This window comes from Barbus barbus (genome assembly GCF_936440315.1).
Source record: "Barbus barbus genome assembly, chromosome: 37".
In the NCBI taxonomy this organism is placed as follows: Eukaryota; Metazoa; Chordata; class Actinopteri; order Cypriniformes; family Cyprinidae; genus Barbus; species Barbus barbus.
In genome coordinates, this window is record NC_136715.1 from 16,274,717 (window position 1) to 16,297,506 (window position 22,790).

The window sequence follows — 22,790 nt, forward strand, 5'->3', positions numbered from 1 at the left end:
TACATTTTTATTTCTTTCTGTGATGGCAAAGCTGAATTTTTTAGCAGCCATAACTCCAGTCTTCAGTGTCACATGATCCTTCTGTTATATTTGATGCTCAGGAAACCTTTCTTATTAGTTAAGGTTTCAGAATTCTTTGATTAACAGAAAGTTCTAAAGAACAGCATTTATTTGAAATAAAAATATTTTGTTTTACTGATTTTTAATGAATCCATTTTAAATAAAAGCTGCAATTTCCTATACAGTAGAGAATTTACTTAAAATACGCAATTAGTAATTATAACAATTATAGACCCCACAACATCCCTTGTAATTAAAAATGTATGAATTTATATTTATTAAATTGTGGTTCCTTGGTTGGGAATACAAATTGATTAAACGGGGTTAAATAAATGCATTTTACAATACAAATGCATAAGTTTTGCTGTTCACTTAGTAAATTCTAAGATCTATTGGAATTTCATGAATTGCACCTGCTGCTACAAGGGATTTTCTTTGAACTACATATCCCATCATGCATTAGTACGACGTGCCATAGTGATGACGCAATAAATCGTCGCGTAAATGAGTGTAAACGGCACCTGAATACATTGGAAAAGGAAGTGTCTTGCCTTTATGGATACTATTTCTCTTTACCAGATACTTATGTGATTGGTTTGGGCGCCGACCTTCTTGAATCTGAGCAGATTGAGAATCAACTGTTCTCTTGAAAGCAGCGGTGGCGGGTTTTTCCTCAGATGGTTTGTTAGCAGGAGCGGCTGACCGGACTCTTGCTATAAAACAGCAGAGCTAGCGCTACCGAATCTTCCGCGTGTTATTTGCCTTTCAAACGGCGTTGTAACGGGAAGTGAAGTTGTGAAGGCCTTATTTCTTGACTTACTTTAACCGTAACCGTTTAACCGCTTTAATTTAACCGTAAAGCCACAGTATCTTTATTCTAGCAGCTAACCGCACGCGCTGTACAATAATATAACCGATAAATGTCTCCATGACAACGTGTGTGTTGTAGTATTGAGAGCATCTACCGCAACACATCTGAGTCTGTAGCATGTTTACTCGATGCTGAAGGAGATGTTTATACAGCACAACCTGCTGACAGACATTAGGTAACTCACAACTGGATGGCGACGCATCGAGGACCAGTATGAAACACGATACATCTGCGCTTCAGTAACCGTGACTTGAGGCTCATAGGAGAGCCTTCATTATGTATCATAGCTGTGTCATCGTCCTGTCGATCATTTCCACCTCTCGAGACTGATATTTTCTGGCTTTTTTAAACCACTCGAACCATCAAGTGTTGCGCAATGGCGGGTGTTGGGGTCAGCGTGCTGTCGCGGGGTCAACTGCCGTCTGCATCCTCCAACTCCTCGCCCACTGATCCTGATACAAGGGGCTGCTCAAACGGGGACTTCATGGACTCCTTTGGCATCTTCCTGCAGGGCCTGCTGGGAGTGGTGGCCTTCAGCACCCTTATGTGTAAGTATAGGGTAACTGTCTTCATTAAAGGAGTAGATAATAAAATATAAAATGTACTCACACTCAGGCCATCCGAGATGTACATGAGTTTGTTTCTTGAGCGGAACAGATTTGGAGAAATTTAGCATTACATTACATGCTAGCCAAATGGATCCTCTGCAGTGAATGGGTGCTGACAGCTGATAAAAACACACAATAATCCACATGACTGCAGTCTATCAATTACTATCTTTTGAAGCGAAAAGCTGCATGTTTGTAATACCCAAATCCATCATGAAAAAAAATACTACTGCGTTTTTTTTATTAGCTGTTTGGACTCTCATTCTGATAGCACCCATCCAGTCATTTAGTCCCTTCAAACTTTCATTACTTTGCCTCCACTTTTGAGCACAACGGTCACATCTCAAAATCTTTTAAACAATGATGCATTTTTTCAATATGAATGAATGATGCATTTATATAGCGCTTTATGGTGTATTGCTGTACACCCAAAGCGCTTTACAATCATGTGTGTGGGGGGGTCTCTCCTCCACCACCACCACCACCAATAATCTGTTACACTCAAATGTATGTCATAATATGGACAAACAGATCTGTCTATACTATTTATTTTTTATTTTTTGCAATATTAAAGAAACTTTATCAATTCAGGTTGACTCATTGAAGACTTAAGCCGAGAACACACTACACGATTGTGAGGCCGATTATGAATGGAATTAATTACTGGCAGCTGATCGTGCCCAGTCGGACCGGGTCTGTTCCAGTTGGGCTCAGTCGCTGTTTGCAGTCAGCAGAAAAATCACATAGTGTGTGGTGTCTAAAGATTATAATCTTAGAATTCAAGAACCAGTTGTTGCCAGTCGTTTTCACAAAGATTTTTTAAAACATATTTAATATTTGCGACTGACACCCGCGATTGTACGTGGTTATGCAGTGGAGATGTTCACTGTCAAACATCATTCAGCATTTATTTTGTAATTTTTTTTTTTTGATTACAAGAACAAAAATTGGATTGTTCTTGTTGTAATTTCTTGTCATTCTTTTAATTCATAAGTTAACACTGCAAATTAACGTCTTTTTTTTTTTTTTTGCAGTCGATGACCCTTAGCCCCTAGCCTAAATTGTCAGTGATTTCTCTCATTTTAAAGAATATCAAGAATTCATTTATTTCGATCTGCAGTCCAATCAAAGTTTACGTAACTTTGAACTTCTTAAATTTTATGAAGATTTTTAAATCAATTTAATAACAAATATGTTAGGCCAACGAATTTTCTTCATAACCAATATAGGAACAACGAATAGCCTATTGCTTCTATTCTTCAAAACTAAGTTTTCATAAAAAAATCATTAAAAATACATATGAAATTAAATGATTATATATTAATTATATAATATTTTTGTCAAATGGATGAGGAAATTACATTGCCATGAATTTATTAGCCTAAGTAGCCTAATGTTTTATTTCATTCAAACCTATGGAAAAGTAGCCTGCTGTTTTTACTTAGAACCAATTCATTGTTAATCCCTGATTTTAGACATACATTAATTAACATATGGTTGCTTGACTAAACATTTAAAAATAGCACTAGAGATGTTATAATTAAGGGAACTGAAAAGACCTAGGCCTAATTGCAAAAAGAAAGAGGCATTGGACTTATAATGCAAAACATATTCAAGACACATTGCTATGGCGTTTATTTGGAAAACCAACATAGCAGGAAAGCTAATGTTTTCTGTTATATTAAGCACAAACTTGGAAAAGTCAAACAAACCTTAACATCTCAATAGGGAAAAGCACCGGTGTTTTCTGTGGCGGGGAGGGAGCAGCTGCGGGAAAGCGGGTAGACGCGTTTTTGTGAGTGCTTTTTTTTTAAATTTTTATTTATTTTTGGTTAGGCAGAATTTGTCCAATCGTGACCTGCAGTCGTTAAGTGTGTTGTGTAGCAGACTGACTCAGTCGTTAGGTTTGTGCTCTTCTCTGACTGTCAAAGACTAGAATCTGCTCCGGTCGATGGTAACGGTCTTTAAGTGTGTTGAGGTCAGTCTTAGAATGTTTCCGCTAGTTGTGTAGCGTGTCCCCAGCTTTAAGGGTTTGGTCCTAGAAGCGCACAGGTCAAGGCATGTTTCTGAATCATGCAGTGCAGTGCTGTACCTGCATGCTCACCACTGTCAACCTGTCACAGTACTTTAATTAAGGACAGTGTGAGAGCACATTTAAAGGGTACATAATGTTGGATCTTTGGTTTTTGCTTGGCCACACTCTCTCAGATCTTCTTAACTTGTTTACATAATTTACAGACTAATTTACAGGTTTTTGGGCATGTGTGTACTTTCATACACTTGACATGAAAGAATCTGTGCTGGGTGTTCATACCAAGAACGATGACTGTAACAGTTTAAAAAATAACTAAATATATTGGAGTCAAAACCACAACAATGACAGAGGAATGGTATTGTTGAGATCATTTTGAGACACTTTTTTTCTTTTTTTTAAAAAATCTAATTTCATTGACTAATAACTAATAGATAATTTTGTATTTGCATGCATAAGAGAACTTATAGCAAAAAATAGAATAGACTTTATTAAAGCACATTTTAAAGTTGAAGATAGATTTTTACTAGTTATCCTTGTTTTTTTGACCCAGAGATCACCTGACTCTTAGGTCTCTTGATAACTCAATAGAGAAAAAAACCCCACTACAACAGTCCAATAGAACAGGGTAATCCAGAGGTATATACGAGATGTGTGAAATTGTAAGTTATGTGTCGTCATCTCTCAGTGGTTATGTGAGCTGTAATTGTAAAGAGTAAGAGATTGTGTTCAGGGGACACAGTTAATAGCTGTACACAAACAAACAGCCGTTGTGTGAAACAGGCTGCCCTTTATTTGTGTGAACCATTGGGTCACGTTTGGAAACTAGGGTGGCTGCACTAGCGGTTTCCACAGCCTAAAAAGCAGCAGTTCTCACTTCTTCTTTGAAGCAACACTGCCAGCCATTGTCCTCTCCGATGCGGTTCACAATGTTTGTTGTCAGAATCTAAATATTTATATGAAAACATAAACATACAGTTCATACATCTAGTGCACCCCTTTAAAATTATATTTTGATATTTTGGGGGATATAAAGAACAAATATATTGTATAATATAATAAAGAAAATGGCATTATTAAAAGCATGGAAATAAAAAATAAAACATTAAGTAGTTTTTTTTTGCAATATTTTATTTTTCTTAGGGAAATAAAATTGTAATGACTGCTACAATTGCGCATTGTTTTGGTTTTGCATGTGAAAGCAGAAAACTCTTTAAAGCTGTGATGCAGTTCCTCATTTAGCTCTTCCCCTTTTGAAATGTTAATCTCATGTATTGTATATTGACCTCTGTGTTTTCATAGCTCTGTATCTGCTAGAGCCAGGAAAGAGTTTTTAGCATCAGTAGCACTACCCCCATGTGGCAGACATTATTGATCACCCCATTTTTCCTGCTTCCAATATGAAAGCTTGTGTTTCCTCTCCACAGTGAAACGCTTCAGGGAGCCCAAGCACGAACGGAGACCCTGGAGAATCTGGTAAAACACCATTTTGTGTCATTAGCAAGCCCTAGATACTTAAACACATGCACGGTCAATGCTGCACTCCACTAACCCAAGATCTTTCTAGCAGCCCTCTGTAGCCCCGTTACCCTCATGATTTAACGGTGAGTTCTAATCAGGTCTCCTCCCTCTCACCGCCCCTTCCTCCCCTTCACCTCTCTCAGGTTTCTGGACACCTCCAAACAGGCCATAGGGATGCTCTTCATTCACTTTGCCAATGTCTACCTGTCTGACCTCACAGAGGAGGACCCATGTTCACTGTGAGTCTGTGTGCGCATTGTCGTTTCAATGTTTCCCCCACACATCATTGTACTTCCTGTAGTGTTTTGTGTTTGTGGTTTTTACATATTTGTTATCAGCGACCAACTCCCTGTGTTGTTTTCCGCAGATACCTGATCAACTTCCTTTTGGATGCTACACTGGGCATGCTGGTGATCTATGGCGGCGTGAAGGCTGTTAGTGCTGTGGTTGAATGGAGACAGTGGGATTCGCTGCGTTTTGGAGAGTATGGTATGAGCCTTAACATCAATTGTTAGGAGTAAATTGAAAATCTAGTGGGAACCGTGAGTTAATCATGGATCAGTAGACACTTCCGTTGAGCTTCTTTATGTGAATGTGGCCTCGTATAAAGAGGACAGTCCTCAGACTCATGAATGGGAAATTGAATCAGTCCTTTCATTCCTTGCCATTGTTCAATTTGTGTTCCCTGAATTAAATTCATTTCAAATTAGGATCGAAATCTTGTTCTTCACGGAATATAATGCCTGTCTAAAACCAAACAATAAGTCTAATCAATGATTTAACAGTGTTTTTATATCAAGGTTCCCTTTCTTCCCAAAAGAAACTAGTCGGACCATCTTTCAAGGCACTGTAATGAAATTATGTTGAATTAATTCATGAGATTAACTTAACTAGTCACATACAGGGTTGTGGGATCTCATTGACAGTGAAAGATGCATTTATGATGATTAATGAACAGGAAATTGTTTTCAAGCAGTGATTCTTAACCTTTTTCACTCCAGCCCCACTCCCATAACAATATTCAAAGAACCTGTGATTTCATATTTTATGTGATTTACCAAATAAGTATTCTTTCTAAAGATAATTATGATTTTATTCATTTACATGACTTTCCAGGTCTAGGCTTCCTCATGTATCCACATTTTTCAAGGCCATGGGAATCCTGATTCTTTAAAATAAAAATGGGGGGGAATTAAAGACACTTATGTTTTAATGCTTATTTTGCCTTATTTTATAAGTCATCTTGGGGCCCTCTTGGAGGTTTGCTGGGTCTTCCTGGTTGAGAACCACTGTTTTGAAGTGTTGTATTTCTAATGTTTGCACATAGGTGAGCCGGTTCAGTGCAGTGCCTGGGTGGGTCAGTGTGCTCTCTACATCCTCATCATGATGTTTGAGAAGGTCATGATCATGTTGGTCCTCCTCCTGCCACAGTGGAAGAAGGTCAGTCAGGTGTCCAAATACTAATGGATGTTTGTGTTTCATGTTCTGAACTAACTGATGTGTTTGGAGAAAATGTATTATCATCAAGTATCATTATAATACTGCTTTACTAACTTGCAGTTAAGGAAATATTACACCCAAAACTGAAAATTGTCACTCAATTATGGTTGTTTTAATTATTTGGTTTATGATGTATTTGACTGGTATTTGTGTGTGTTGGACAGTTGGCTACGCTCAACCCCATAACAAACCCTCATCTGGAACTAGCTATCGTTATGCTAATTGTCCCGTTTTTCGTGAACGTAAGTGAGACACTTCTATGTATTGTTACCATTCAGAGGTTTGAGGTTAGTTTATTTTTTTATAGAATTTTAATTTTTTTAATGCTCATATGCTTTTTTTTTTGTGCCTTTGCTCATCAAGGATGCATTTATTTGATCAAATATACAGTAAAAACAGTAATATTGTGAAACAAGTTTTAAAATAACTTTTTTCTGATTTAATCAAATATGCAATGTAATTTATTCCTGTGATTATACATTACTCTAGTCTTCAGTGTAACACGATCCTTAATAAGTCATTTCAATATGCAGATTTGTGTAGGAAACATTATTATGGATGTTGAAAATTGTGCCGATAATTTTTTTTTTTTTTTTTTTTTTTGTCTGTGTAAACTATGAAAAAAAAAAAATCAGGATTCTTTGATTGGTATAAAGTAAAAAAAAAAAAACTGCATTTATTTAAAATAGAAACCTTTTGTAACATTATTTACGTAAATCATTAAAAATCCTAGCATCCTATTGGTTATGTAATGATTACTTTTATTTTTGCATTTTGTTGTGATTTCTATATATTTTTGCTATGTATTTGTACATAAATATTTGTATTTTCCTCACTGCTTGTTTCTTATGTAGAGAAAATGTGGCTTACATGCTCTAAATCAGTGCTTCTCAAAGTCCGGACTCCGGTCCGGATCCGGACCCGGAGGGAATTCAATCCGGACCTGCTTCTATTTCATATTTCAAGAACACTAATTATATTTCCTACTTTGATAAACGCACGTTAAACTTGTAAATCATTTGTTTATTTATTCTTATGTCATTTGGAGAAGGTCCGAAATTGCAGGCGAGATATTCAAACTTTTCCTTCATGACATTTGTTGCCATCATGACATCCAGTGAGCGTATGACGTTTGACATAATCGGCGACATTTCACCGCTAATATTTTTATTTTTTTGTTTTGTTTTGCTATCACTTATATTATGGCAATTTGTCTTATAGCAGTGCCCAGTGTATACATTTATTTGTGGCGGCTTGTCACAATATCAAAACTGACCGCTACAAATAGATTTTCCAAAAGGCTTATACTTCGTTGAATAAACTGAGCACTGCGCGTTTCAAAAATAAAATGCTGCGCGGGTGTTTTTATATGAATGTATCTTTTAAAAGAACCGTCCGTTTTCTTCAGAAAAGCTTTGATGCCAATTTTCATTTGGTCTTTCCTGTAATGGCTGATAAAGTAGCGCTTATTTGATTACAGTCGTTACCGGGGAAACAGCTATATATCACGCTCCAACAGCGCCTCCTGCTGGCAGAGAATCAACTTGCATTTGCTAGTCTGCGGGAAACACTGGTGTCTGTCAGCAAACATAAACAAAAAAGCATGCTTCAGAACTGTTTTGAGAAGGTGCTTAAGTTTTGAGCCATGTATTATTACTATGAATTAGGCTACTACTACTACTATTACTATCTTGTGCCCTGCAATAACCATTTACGCAAACTCTCTTTTGATATAAAGGGAAAAAAAGAGAAAATCGGCCCAAAAATTCTGCATCATATATCGGCCATAGGCTGCCCTGATTTCTAAATATCGGCATTGGCCAGAGAAAAAACATTATAGGTCGACTTCTACTGCTGACACTTAAATTAATTGTTTTGCCACTTTTGCACTTGTTATTAAAGTATTTTGAATGCAAAGGGAACCTTTTTTTTTTAAATGAGTGTTTATTTGTTATATGTTATGCATGTTTATTAAAAACACGTTTTGTTATAACCAATTGTTCCGGACCTTTGACACTGATGAAAATTCAGATTTGTACCTTTGAATGTAGACTTTGAGAACCCCTGCTCTAAATCTTCTGTATAAATCTATATGACAGGCGGTTCTGTCATTCTTGCAACACATCTGTTTGTGTCTGAATGTTTGCCCCTGTTTGTGTGCGTATCCAGGCTCTGATGTTCTGGGTGGTAGATAACTTTCTAATGAAGAAGGGCAGAACAAAAGCCAAATTGGAGGAGAGGGAAGCAGAAGATGACCCTCGTGGCAGCAGCAAAGTGCGCTATAGACGGGCATTGTCACACGATGACTCTGAATCAGAAGTAAGTTACTCTTACTGAGTCACTTTGATGTGATAGGAAAAGGATTATTCCTATGGCTGTTAATTAAATAATATTTTAATTGAACAAGAACTGTAAGCAGTTATATGTGCCAAGCCAGCTACGCAACCTGCCTGCCTGCATCTGTCTATCCAATATATTGCCCTCTATCTATATGTATATCCAGGGGTGTACATAAGTTTTTCAGTGCGGTTCTCACGAGAGCACCTGGAGATTTGGTTTGGTGTTCACACTGTACATAGTGTGACCCATTAAATATAACTATATAAAAGAATTAGTAATAATTGAATAACTATTATTGCGCACCACTTATGTGCATCCCTGCATATATCAGATCACTTTTAGAAATGAAGCAACTTCTGCATACTTTTTTGCCACAGTACTTCTTGGGGTCCAAAAACGTTCCACAGGAATTAGAACCCACAACTTGAAAGTCTTAGCAGAGTGCACTACTTAGTTGATGTACATTCATCAGGCTGCTGGGGAGAGCTTTCAGTGTGAGAATGAGCACACAAAAGCATTGCTTAACATGTTGACCAGATTAGCTTGATAAGCTAATTTATTACTAATGTAGTTTATGGTTAATATGATAGCTGAAGAGTCATATTAGAAAGAATGGTAACCGGTTAGTATGTTAACCAGTGATGAGAGAACTTCATAATTGGCAGAAGCAAAACAAGTGTCGAAAGTTATAAGCATTTTTGCTAAATTCTTTGCATCTCTGGAACACTAGGTCGCACTTTGTTCAGACTTCTCAGGTAACATCATGGAATCATAATTCAAGATCAAGATTTCTGAATTTTTTTTTTTTTTTAAGTTTTAAGCAAGTGTGTCAATTTTTGGTATCTCATGACCCATAGGTGGCACTGTTTCGAACTTTGGTATGTCCCCTCAGCCTACCAAATTAAGTTCATGACACCATAACTTTTGACCAAAATATTAGAATTTTGTTCAGTCATTTCTAGGGCTGTCGTGATTCGTCGATTTTTGTCGACTAGCCGATTTTTAAAAATCGACTTCATTTTGCGCGCGTCGACTAACCGGCAAAATAGCGGAAGTGGCGCATTTCACGGACGAGAATCCATAAAACACATTTTTAGACTATTTTCCATGGCTGCATGATATATTAAACCCATTTAAAAATCATATTTGTGAATTCACAAACGCTATGATTAAATAATTATATGCGAAGCGGTTTTAATACAGTATATGCCCTTTAATTATTTACATGCGTGTAGGTTAAGATCGTGCGTCTCATAACGGCTCCGTTCACAGTAGCTCCACAGAAACTGTCATTTACATGTGGAGCGTCTCATACTCCATCTCTGCATGATGTTGTGAGTTTGGGTTTATTATAACGTTCATATGGGAACGCAGCGTGCGCCATTTCATCAGATTTGTAAGGTAAATCATTTATAAATCTACACAAACACAGGAGAATACATCGCGATTTCAAAATAAAAGCTCAAACCCTCACTCTGAGTTTACACGGTTTGATCTCCACACATTCATGTACAGTGGCTGTAGCATTTGTCCTAAAGAAATGGCCAAATATTAAAGATTAAGTTTGTACGTTTGAATTAAATGGTGCTTGATCAATATTAAACAGTAATGTGTAAAAACAGTCGTCAGGCGTCGGCGCCCTTTGCAGGCCTTTGTTGTTATGCGTAATCTACATTAGCTCTATTGTTTATAATACATTGTATTTTAACAGTTTTGCTCAATAAAACCCATATGATTTCTTGCTTTTGATACTATATTTGAACTAATTATTATTGCATCATTGCTATTATTTACAGGTCCTTTTCAAAAAATTAGCATATTGTGATAAAGTTCATTATTTTCTGTAATGTACTGATAAACATTAGACTTTCATATATTTTAGATTCATTACAACACAACTGAAGTAGTTCAAGCCTTTTATTGTTTTAATATTGATGATTTTGGCATACAGCTCATGAAAACCCAAAATTCCTATCTCAAAAAATTAGCATATCATGAAAAGGTTCTCTAAACGAGCTATTAACCTAATCATCTGAATCAACTAATTAACTCTAAACACCTGCAAAAGATTCCTGAGGCTTTTAAAAACTCCCAGCCTGGTTCATTACTCAAAACCGCAATCATGGGTAAGACTGCCGACCTGACTGCTGTCCAGAAGGCCATCATTGACACCCTCAAGCAAGAGGGTAAGACACAGAAAGAAATTTCTGAACAAATAGGCTGTTCCCAGAGTGCTGTATCAAGGCACCTCAGTGGGAAGTCTGTGGGAAGGAAAAAGTGTGGCAGAAAACGCAGCACAACGAGAAGAGGTGACCGGACCCTGAGGAAGATTGTGGAGAAGGACCGATTCCAGACCTTGGGGGACCTGCGGAAGCAGTGGACTGAGTCTGGAGTAGAAACATCCAGAGCCACCGTGTACAGGCGTGTGCAGGAAATGGGCTACAGGTGCCGCATTCCCCAGGTCAAGCCACTTTTGAACCAGAAACAGCGGCAGAAGCGCCTGACCTGGGCTACAGAGAAGCAGCACTGGACTGTTGCTCAGTGGTCCAAAGTACTTTTTTCGGATGAAAGCAAATTTTGCATGTCATTCGGAAATCAAGGTGCCAGAGTCTGGAGGAAGACTGGGGAGAGGGAAATGCCAAAATGCCTGAAGTCCAGTGTCAAGTACCCACAGTCAGTGATGCTGGTGTTGGTCCACTGTGTTTTATCAAGGGCAGGGTCAATGCAGCTAGCTATCAGGAGATTTTGGAGCACTTCATGCTTCCATCTGCTGAAAAGCTTTATGGAGATGAAGATTTCATTTTTCAGCACGACCTGGCACCTGCTCACAGTGCCAAAACCACTGGTAAATGGTTTACTGACCATGGTATTACTGTGCTCAATTGGCCTGAACTCTCCTGACCTGAACCCCATAGAGAATCTGTGGGATATTGTGAAGAGAAAGTTGAGAGATGCAAGACCCAACACTCTGGATGAGCTTAAGGCCGCTATCGAAGCATCCTGGGCCTCCATAACACCTCAGCAGTGCCACAGGCTGATTGCCTCCATGCCACGCCGCATTGAAGCAGTAATTTCTGCAAAAGGATTCCCGACCAAGTATTGAGTGCATTAATGAACATAATGGCCATTCTTTTATTGGTCGGATGAAATATGCTAATTTTTTGAGATAGGAATTTTGGGTTTTCATGAGCTGTATGCCAAAATCATCAATATTAAAACAATAAAAGGCTTGAACTACTTCAGTTGTGTTGTAATGAATCTAAAATATATGAAAGTCTAATGTTTATCAGTACATTACAGAAAATAATGAACTTTATCACAATATGCTAATTTTTTGAAAAGGACCTGTGTGTACTTTAAGTCATTTTAAAAGCTATTGTATCGTGTTATTATAATTATAGGGCCCTATGAAATCAGTTTTATTTCCAAATTCAGTTTAAATTTTATTAATCAAAAAGCCTGTCTAATTAATTAGAGTTTTACCTGTACCAAATTCTGTTTTCCATTATTTTCTGGATTCCATTTTAATTGTTCCATTAAATTAATAATAAAAAGCATCTCCAATTAAATTGATTTTATATTAAAAAGTATTTTACAGAAATACTGCACATTTACATTTTTCACCTAAACATTCTGGTAAATACTCCTTTAAAAAGTTTTGATTATAATTTTATTAGTAGTCTAGAACGCGTGGATATGTTGTCATTCTCACACTATAACACTGAACTTTGATTTCAGTGATTTGGACAATGAGATGGACACTTTTGCTGCTTGCACTCTGTTGCACTTCACTTTTGCTTTAAAAAAAAGGATTTTATAGAAATTTGGATTTCATTTTTAATTAACTTTTTTTTTGGCTAGAAATTAATCGTATCGACTAATTTTTCGATTAATCGTTAGTGGCAGCCCTAGTAATTTCTGTCCAGCTTAGTCCAAAGATCCTCCCCAATTTTCGTAAGAATTGGGCAAATTTAGTGACGGTAAACGTAATACTGTACCATATAAAATGGCCACTACTGTTATGGGTGGAGTCTTACTGTAAACTATTAAATGTGATCAATCAGAATGAGGAGATTATTAAGAAACTAAGCTTCATTTTCCTAGAACAAAGGTTTCAAAATGTATAAGCTTTAGAAAAGTGAATTTTTGAACTGGTGGTGGTGCCACAGAGTTGATTCTACAGATTCCAAAATTGGTCAAATCACTCTTCATTTCCATCTTTACAATTGTGCCAAATTTCCTCACTTTCTCATTCCATTTATAGGGCTGCCATAGGCTCCCATTCAGTAGGAGTAATAATTAATAATTACATAATTTTAGACATGAGCACCAGCAACATAGCTGGTTTAAATGATTTGGTCACACTCTGGAGGGAAAAAAAAAACCTTGTAATGTTAACATTTTTATTGGAAATTAGATGATTTGCATGTTTAAACCACAGATTAAAACCTTTTACGTTAAAGAAAATCATAACTGATGACGTGATTACATAAATAACATTTATTAGTTTATGGAATGTATAAAACAATAACGGTCAACAAAGTCTAAACATTTGAGATCTGAATCCAAAGAGACTTGCTTTGGCAAGACACTCTTGCTGCTCCTTGAACATCTTTAAATGGCAGAATTCATATTTTGGGCTTTCCTTTGACCTACAGTGTTAAATTCAAAATCATCCCTCTACCCAAGTCGTAAATGGGACATCCCCTTTTACATGCCCCCCCCCCCCCCCCCCCCGAGTACAAATACATGACAGCTCCTTAATGTTTCCCAACATTTCAGACCTGAAGTGTGTATAACCATAAGTCAGTGAGTTTACAATTTAACAAAGCAGGTATGCCCTAAAGAAAAGGCTGGACAGACTGTTCTGATTAACAAGACATCCAGTTATGAACTATGGTCAAACTTGACTTTCAGTGGAAGACTTTTTTTTTAAGGATGAATAGAACACCGTGTATGTGGTTTGCTAACATGCTACTAATATTTCTGTATTTATGATGTTTGACCCAATAACATCTCTTGAATACATGTATATCCTGTGCTAGTGCTAGATTTGAGACAAGGCAAGTCATTTGAGGAGGGAACTTGACAGTGAGAACAGTCATCTCGAGTGTAACATTTCCATCCACACACAATATCTGTCAAATACTAATTCGTTGACATGCCAGATGTTTGAGATGATTTATAGTCCATCTTTCTCACTTGTAAAGGGATGAGCAGCTCACTCAGAATGTAATGGAGAATATTACCTACTTTATTTAGGTTTGCGAGGTGTATTCCACTTTTTAGGATGATATGTTTTCAGTATCACCTGTTTGTTTGTTTTTTTTAAATGATTAGTTGAACACCGTCTTTCTCTTTGGCCTCTTCCTCTTGTGCTGGTCAGATTCTGTTCTCTGCAGATGACGAAATGGAGGATTCAGATGGTGACGACGATGTACGAAGACTCACAGGGCTCAAGCCTGTTAAGAAAAAGAAGCACCGGTTTGGTATTCCAGTTTGAATTCAGATCAATTTAGACTTGAGGCCTCTCTCATTCTCATGACCCCACCTCATTTACCTGAACATGGATCAGAAAGTGAGGGCCATTAAGACTAACTCAACCTATGATTAGTGGGGTAAAGGACCCAAGCCTCCGGACAGCACTAGAAAGATTTTTGCTACCCTATGTCAAAGGGTAGAACATAGTATTTTCAGTCTGTAAAGGTTTTTTTGTGCTTTGTCATGCTTAAAGAATGTGATTTCTCCAGTGGATATACAACACACTACATCTCCTCTTTGCATCTATCCAGCCTTTAAACTGAAAAAAGCAATTCAAATAGCATACTGATGTTGTTCCTCTGACATAAGTACCTTTAACCATATGCATGTGATTGAACACTGACTTGGACGAATGTTCAAGGTCACTCGAAGTCGGTTCCAAAGCACATTTGTGAGTGTAGCTGCAGCAGAAAGTTTTGTGCGTGTCAGCTGTGAGGAAATTGCTGACCAGTGTTATTCTGTAACATTTAATAGCATGGTGTTATGAGCTAGCATTACAATACAGTTGGTACAGTCTGCTTGCAATGTATGTTTTTAACCATTTGGCAGCAGACGTTCTGAGAAGGTACGTAAATCCAGGGATGGCCGTTTCAGACCCCAGATTGGGGGATGGCTTGTCTGACTGTTTGGCATTGCAAAGTGTATCTGCCTCAATTCAGTGTCACTGTGTTCTAACACTAACTTTCCCTGTATTTATTTTGCTGTTTGTATGGCCTCTTAAAAGGTTACTCAGTTCACTCAAAAATGAAAATTCAGTCACTCGCCCTCATGTCGTCCAAACCTGTATGACTTTCATTCTTCTGTAGAAAGTTAAGAACATTGAGGTCCAAAAATCATTGGACCCAACTGACAAAAAAAAAGGACAAAAAAAAAAAAAGGCACTTTTCAATTTTATTTCTCACAGAAGAACAAAAGTCAGTCTTTGAACAACATGGAGAGTGCACGATGCTTTTCATTTTTGGGTGAACCGTCATGTTTCTGTTTTGCTACTCATCGCAGGGTAGATGCTGTGGTGCGAATGCTTCTGTTACTTCTTGCACAGTTTGGCGTTACGTTGTGATATCTTTTTATGCGGTATTACCTTCAGATTTTGTGTTTTTAAGCATTCCCTGTTGCCTCTATATACTCAGACACTGTCAAATTCTAAACCCTAAACCAGCAGGCCTTTCTTCCAAATGCTTTCTCATCCACCCTCAAACTTTTCTGCTCTACGGAGCATTTGATTTTATTCCAACACTAAAAGCACAAATCCTTGGAGAATGATGCATTTGCACCATGCATTCTCTGCAAAAATCTTAAACCGGAGACTGCTTATGCCAAATTAGTCTTTGTAATCTTTATTCTGATGATGGATATAATGTGAAGAGGAAGATGCCTGCAGGGTTAGAGTTGGAGTGAATGTAATTGGGAGTACAGGACCAGTTGTTTTATCACTTGTATTGTCAACTGATATTTAATGGACCAAGTTTGTGGGAGTAATGTTTGCACACGGTTTGTGTTTATTTTACAGGGATGAATTGAAACCAGGCCTTCTGGTCAGGCCTGCTGAATGATCACGGTTACTGATAAGGATTTTGTCTAGGTGGCAATATAACTGCCTTTCCCTTTTCGGGTTTGATTCTGACTATTATTACAGAGCAATCTTGGTTGCAGTTGGAGAATGAAACAAATTGGATGTGGAGAGGGGTGTTAATCATCTAATATTGTTTAGTACTTAATTACTGACGGATTATGTATGCTTTTTCAATAAAGTGTAAAAATGGCTATTTGTATGTTATTTAATTGTGTAACTTCTCTTCCACAACTTTTTTTTTTTTACATATTTTATCAACAAAAGAATGCTTCAATGACCAGAATTTGTTCAAATTCTGGTGATTGAAGCATTCGTGTGTGTGTGTGAGCATTTTAGAAAATAAAATTTGCTTGCGAATTGTAATTCAGAGCATTTTAAATGGCATACTTTTTTGAACTTCTGTAATATGACCGATGCACACTATTCAAGCTAAAGACGATAACTATAAAGTTTGAATAATCATTCCAATTCTATACAATTAGGGAAGTACACGCCACAACTATAAAAATAATTGTTGCAGTCACTCTATAACCTTGGGTATGTAAAATCTTTGAAGTGACTCCTATGAGCGCAGAATTGTGACAAGTCGCATGAATTACGATATGTCTGTTTAGACTGCGGTCACATTGTAAAATGTCTAACGTGTATCGGATTTAATACCACATATGGAAGTAGCACAAATCGGAATTGAAAAGATCAGATTCTGTGTGGTTTGTGCTGTTCACATTGTCATTAGAAAAACCGATCTGAGTCACGTGAGCCAAAAAAATTGGGCCACATTTGTCTGCGGTGTGAATGTATCCCAATATAGTTCATTCTTGATGTGAACTTTAGTTATATTCTGGATTTGACTAAATCATGAAAAATGGGTGTTCAATACCAACATATAGCTGGTTGTGAGTTTACAAAACAATTTCCCAAAATTAAACATGGACAGACTTACTTTATGTCGTCATCTTTAATTATATTAGGCACGTGGGTGTCATCTGTTGGCTCTTCTGAGCTGTATGGTGACCCCTCAGGGGAATCCTCCATGCGTGGCCTTTTAATTGGTGTTAATGTAAATGAAGATTCAGATTTGACGGGAAAATCCTCATCAGAGCAGGACACACTAGCACAATGACTCAAAAGAGGTCTCACTTGAATGGCTGTTATTAAACCACATAAAAATGAAAATCAAAGCAGTGAAGCAAAACATAAAACTGTTAAAATCACAAATTAAATTAAAAATATGTTACCTTTACTTCTCCGTTTTGGCTTTTTCTGGGTGCGTACTGCTTGGACCGCAGCGCTCTTTAGAATGGGAGCATTACATTGGCAGCCCATCTCGCGTGTTATTGGCTGTTGGAAAGATGAAGCAATACAGAAATAAAGCAATGAAAAAATTCTTTCTATAGCTCGTGTGTTGTGAGAAAACAACAAAACCATGAACCACAGACATTTTGACCTTAAAGTTGACACATTTTTAAACATTACCTGTAAAACCTGTTCGCAAAGACTACTATCCAGACTTAGCCAATTTGTTTCTTCTATGAATGATAGTGTGAGAATTTCAGTGTTTTTTATTTGTCCATAAAATGGAAGTCAGTGGTAACTGGTTTTGTTGTTGTTTGGTACAAACATTCTTCAAACTATATTGTATTCTCTTCCACTGAACCAAACGTCATACAGGTTGGGAACGTTATGAGGGGAGTAAATGACTATTTTCGTTTTTACGGTGAACTGTCCCTTTAAAAGCAAAAAACTAACATGCTACTTCCGGTCAGAGTGGGCGGTTCTTCGATAGAATAAACTGCAATGTTAACCAGGCAGGCGTAACTACTTACCTTCACACTCGGTGCCAGACCAACGGTGTATATTGTCGGAACAGCCATATCTATCAAGCTAAGAAAGTCCGCGAAGCCCATTTTGTACTGCTGTAAATTTGTGAAGCATTCTGGGGCGAAATGCTTCGCACACATCCGCGAGCTCTCCGATATTCCTCCTTCCTCAAAATGCAAAAATTCAAGCCAGCGGGCTCGCAACCACGGCAGCTTGGGGAAAGGGAACAATGTTTTGTGCGGATAACAACCCAAAATGCACCTTTTCACCATATCTGTCCGTCGCTTGCCATGCTCGTTCAGTGTTTGTGAATCCGACTCTTTACCGTGGCGCGAACTGTTCGTTTCAAAGAATCGGTTCGAAGGATCCGGTTCAAATGATTCCTGCGTCATGACGCCGCTACGTCACGTTACGAGCATACAAGAAAGGTTGTTTCCGGAGAGCCTAGTGATTTATATTTGGATGAAAGAAGTGCAACGTCTAAGAAGCTTCTGAAGAAAACAATACTTACTCGTGCGGGAGGGGAAGCGCCTACAGTGTACAGGGTGGGAACGGCCGTGTTTGCTAACGTAAGGTAGCACGTTATCCCAGCATTAACCATCCCCAAATTAGTGAAGGATTCATCAGAGAAGTGCCTGTCACAAAGCCGCGAGCTGGCACAAATAGCCCCTTCTTCGAAATGTATAAACTCCAGCCACTTTTTTCGTAACCAGATTGTGGTTGGGAAACAAAATAAAGTACGTGCGTTAGAACAGCCAAATACACACCGACGAACCATGATTAGAGAAGAGAGATCATTTAGTGGGAGGGACAGTCTCATTCTACAGAGCATCTGATTGGACAAAAACGCGTGTAGTTCTGGATGACTCGAAGATATTTTGTTCCGTTTTACATTTGCGAGTCAAAAGCATATTACAGCAATTTACACTTAATTAAGAATAATGGTCAAATTTATAATTTAATATTCTAAAATAAGATATTTATGACGTACGCAGCCTACAAATGCGACCTCCGGAGGATGCAGCCCTGCGTTTGAGAAATGGCCAACAACTCGTGCTTCTCAGATACATGTTATAAGGAGGCTGTGAAGTGGTGGGGTCACGCAGAGTTGGTATTAATCCATCCTTGATTAACAGCTTTGATGCAAATCCTGCATTGTACTGACCTTCATTTACGAAGCAGTCTGGTGTCAAATGGTTAGCACATACACGTATTTGCCTGGATTTTTAGGCACATTCCCTTCAAAAAATAAAATGGAGCCACTGTGTCTTGGCTCAGATGCCGGGAGTAAATGAATATCTTGTGTTCATTGTAACAGCTAAGAACAGCACATTTAGATCGTTTACCACATAGCTGAGACATTCTTGTTCATTTAACTTGGGGGAGGAGCTAAGCTAATAGACAGCTTTCGTCACGGGTGCTTATGCCAATGTGACGCCACATTGGGTTGCAGACACAAAAGCCTCGTTCAGACTGTCAGCCCAAATCTGATTAAATGGGGAGAAGAAAAACTCTAAAGGAGTAGGTGGATTTTTACCATCATAGGGTGGTTGTGTACTCACACTGCAGATGAAAAATTAGGTTCATTGTAAAAGTGAGTTTTGCATAAAAGCTTTCCGTTTTAACATTTGAAACAAGTTGCATCAGCAGTCGTTTTTCACACCGTTCCAAAAAAGGGGGCGTGGTTAACTGATAAGGTGGGAGGGTAGAGTGTGAAAAGAGGAAAGGGTTTGCATAAAAAGGGGAGTTTCATAAAGTGCATAAAGACATCAGGAGGATAAAGGAACACATTTATATAGCGTTCAGAAAGAAGTGATGGTTAAAAAGTGTAGTAATCTGAGGCAGCAGGAGGAAACAATTTTTAAGGGATAGTTCACCCAAACTATAGTTTATCTGCTTACCCCAAGGGCATCCAATATGTAGGCGACTTTGTTTCTTCAGTAGAACACAAATGAAAAGATTTTTAAATCAAAACTTTGCAGTCTGTCAGTCATATAATGTCAGTCAATGGTACTCACGGCTTTGAGAGAGGAAAAAAAAACATACACAGACAAAACCAAATTAAACCCTGCGGCTCGTGACGATACATTGAGATCTAAAAGACACAAATCGATCGGTCTGTGCAAGAAACTGAAGAGTATATAATTTTTTTACCTCTGATCCGCCGCCCGGTCCAACTGTCCTGAGCTCGTACACACAAAAGCAGGCGCGTGACGCTTCGTCGTCTTCTTGCTTTACGGCGGATCGCAGACTTATAAGTGCATTACCGCCACCTTGGTCTTAAATGGACCATTGACACACCATCTACAAACTCGATTAGGATTGTCAATGGTCCATTTGAGAGATAGGTGGCGGTAATGCACTTATAAGCGAGTACCATTGACTGACATTATATGACTGACAGACTGCAACGGTTTGAGTTAAAAATCTTTGTTTGTGTTCTACTGAAGAAACAAAGTCACCTACATATTGGATGCCCTTGGGGTAAGCAGATAAACATCAAATTTTCATCTTTGGGTGAACTATCCCTTTAACAAAGCTGAGAATAGGGCACACAAGTTTAAATAGTTGCTTAAGATTAGTAGGAAAACACCAGACAGGATTATGTATACATTGCGGAGAAGTGGAAATATATATAATATAATATATATATATATATAAATTTGATAGTGCATAAGAGAGCTAGCCTGCGTCCCAATGTGCATACTATTCACCCCATCTGCCCTAAATAGTATTGAAAATTACTACTACCACACAGAATTTAGGATGGATAGTATGAACATTGGGACGCAGGGCTAGTTTGCACATGCGTGAGATGGATAGCGATGCGGTTCTGAGATCTTGTGGAAGTTGAGGGCCTCTCCTCACCTGAATCCACCGCTTTTTGTTGGACCATCACATGCATGCAGGAGAAAGAGAGGACGAACATGAAGTCTCGCACCAGTAGCTTTTTGTACTGACTATATTTATAAAATGTACAGTAGCTGTATGATTAATTTAACGTTTTTTTGTTGTTGTTTTTTTTTTTGCATGTAAACACTGGAATAGTAAATAAAACTTTATTATAAAAACGTGCTTCATGTAATCTTACAGCAGCAGTTTGTATGGCAACTGCTCCAGAATGTATGATAAAGACACAACACAGGTCAAATCCTACTTCATCTAACTGTAGCCTATATAACCAGACTATGTCTGCTCCCCAAACTGAGAGAGGCGGAGGGTAAGGATAAAAGCAGCCAAATGTATTAAACATCATAAATCCGTCTTTTTAGGCAAGAACCAGACATGGGTGTCATAGGCTAATAAAATATGTTTTATGGGGCTGAATTTAACGTGATTACAATTTAATAAAAAAAAACAGAAATTGTTAATTATATAACGTTTCCTTTCCACGATTATTCAAACAGCGAATACTTTATAGGTAGGCTATATAAAACTTAGATCTATGGCGAGTTTAAGCACTTTCTCTCTCAAAAAAAAAAAACTATAGGTATAATCACCGAAGGACGCTGTGAAATGAATCTCTTGTAAGTAACGTTACATCTGCACTCAAAACTGATGAGTTTCAGCGATGACTCATCTGAACGCCTCTGATTGGCCACTGCATTCCTAAACTCAACAGAACTCTGTGTGATTTGTTCAAATGTGCAACACTTTAAAAACTGCCTAAATTTGCCTAAAATGAAATACGGTGCAGCATGAGCAAATCTTAATTTAATTCCACAATCGACGCTGTCTATTCATTTTCACTTTGTTAGCAACAGACAACATAAATACATGAATACACATAAATACAGTATATTTAAGCAAACACTTACCAAATTTGTGGAGATGGAAAATCAACAGGAATTGGTACAGCGTCTTTCTTTCAAAAAGGCTCCAGCAGTCCCAAATTCTAAAAGCTCTCCAGTTTAAAATGTTTGCTACGAACATATTTTCCATGTGTTGGTAGGCCACTGCAAACCCACCGCCTGCACCCAAATGTTAGCTCTTTATCTTGTTCGCGTCGCGGGGAAACGCAAACAAAACTTTTGGTTTGTGGCACTGAGGAAACAAACACACACGACCCATGAGGGAAGACAGAAGCGATAGCAGTGATAATTTATCGTGCATAATACCGCACTTATAATTTATGCATACTACAGCGCAGTGATGGGATTGAACGAGCACTTTCTCAGAAATAAATGCGAGAAACGCTCAGAACCGGTGTTGTGCCTTTCGACTCCCTGCCAAATTATTACCCCCCTAGTTGAAATCGCTACTTGATTGCCTAATCCTAACCCCACCCCTAATCCTAACCCCTCCCCCACACTTAACCCTAAACCTACCAATACAAGGGGGGTAATAATCTGGCGGGGGTCAGAATTCGGCACTACACCGGATAATGCAGATTCGTACTCAGTAGCCCCAGCAGCCAATCACCACTCCGGATTTACACATACACCTCATATTCCGTGACCTTGCGACGACATTGCTGTGAAAAACACTTTCCACTTATTGATAAATGTTCTATTAGTGTTTTCAGTGATGTGCAACCTGTTCATTTATCAAAAATATGTTTTAATGAGTATTTTAACTGCACTGTGGAACATTTGGAACAACTAATATAGCCTACAGAATACAACCTATTATAGTTATTGTCCTGTGTGTGTGTGTGTGTGTGTGTAAATTCGCCACTGAATTAAAAATAAATAATTAAATAAATACGTTTTACTTCACAATGAATATAACAGAATAAGCAATAGCCTATGAGAAATATAAAATAGTGTAAATGAAATAGCACCTGGATATATTGTATGTTATATATGTATAATGGAATGCTATGGTGTACAAAACAACTCAACACACTATGGTACAATAGAGTAAGCAGAGTAAGCTGTACAGTTATACATTGCTGACATTACCCATATCCGATGTGAACTT

At 37.9% G+C, this 22,790-nt stretch overlaps 2 protein-coding genes across 5 annotated transcripts; one reads left to right on the forward strand and one right to left on the reverse strand.

Moving 5' to 3' along the window:
* Window positions 1-534: 534 nt before the first annotated feature.
* LOC306857276 (store-operated calcium entry regulator STIMATE-like) lies at window positions 535-16,237 on the forward strand. 3 transcript variants are annotated; one of them, XM_079397137.1, is made up of 8 exons: window positions 535-1,479; window positions 4,999-5,047; window positions 5,236-5,331; window positions 5,460-5,581; window positions 6,420-6,532; window positions 6,757-6,834; window positions 8,762-8,911; window positions 14,319-16,237. In XM_079397137.1, exons 1-8 carry the CDS (start codon window positions 1,308-1,310, stop codon window positions 14,433-14,435), a joined length of 897 nt encoding a protein of 298 aa, XP_079253263.1. In that variant the 5' UTR covers window positions 535-1,307; the 3' UTR covers window positions 14,436-16,237. The 3 variants fall into 3 exon arrangements, with proteins under 3 accessions (XP_079253263.1, XP_079253265.1, XP_079253264.1); XM_079397139.1 differs by having other exon boundaries at window positions 15,984-16,237; XM_079397138.1 differs by lacking the exon at window positions 6,757-6,834.
* On the reverse strand, window positions 13,323-18,665 carry LOC306857278 (uncharacterized protein). 2 transcript variants are annotated; one of them, XM_079397141.1, is made up of 4 exons: window positions 17,873-18,665; window positions 17,285-17,387; window positions 16,990-17,194; window positions 13,323-14,394 (listed from the first exon to the last, which is right to left on the reverse strand). In XM_079397141.1, the coding sequence occupies exons 1-4, from the start codon at window positions 18,257-18,259 to the stop codon at window positions 14,352-14,354; spliced, it is 738 nt and encodes a 245-aa protein (XP_079253267.1). In that variant the 5' UTR covers window positions 18,260-18,665; the 3' UTR covers window positions 13,323-14,351. The 2 variants fall into 2 exon arrangements, with proteins under 2 accessions (XP_079253267.1, XP_079253268.1); XM_079397142.1 differs by having other exon boundaries at window positions 18,379-18,648.
* Between the last annotated feature and the right edge of the window lie 4,125 nt (window positions 18,666-22,790).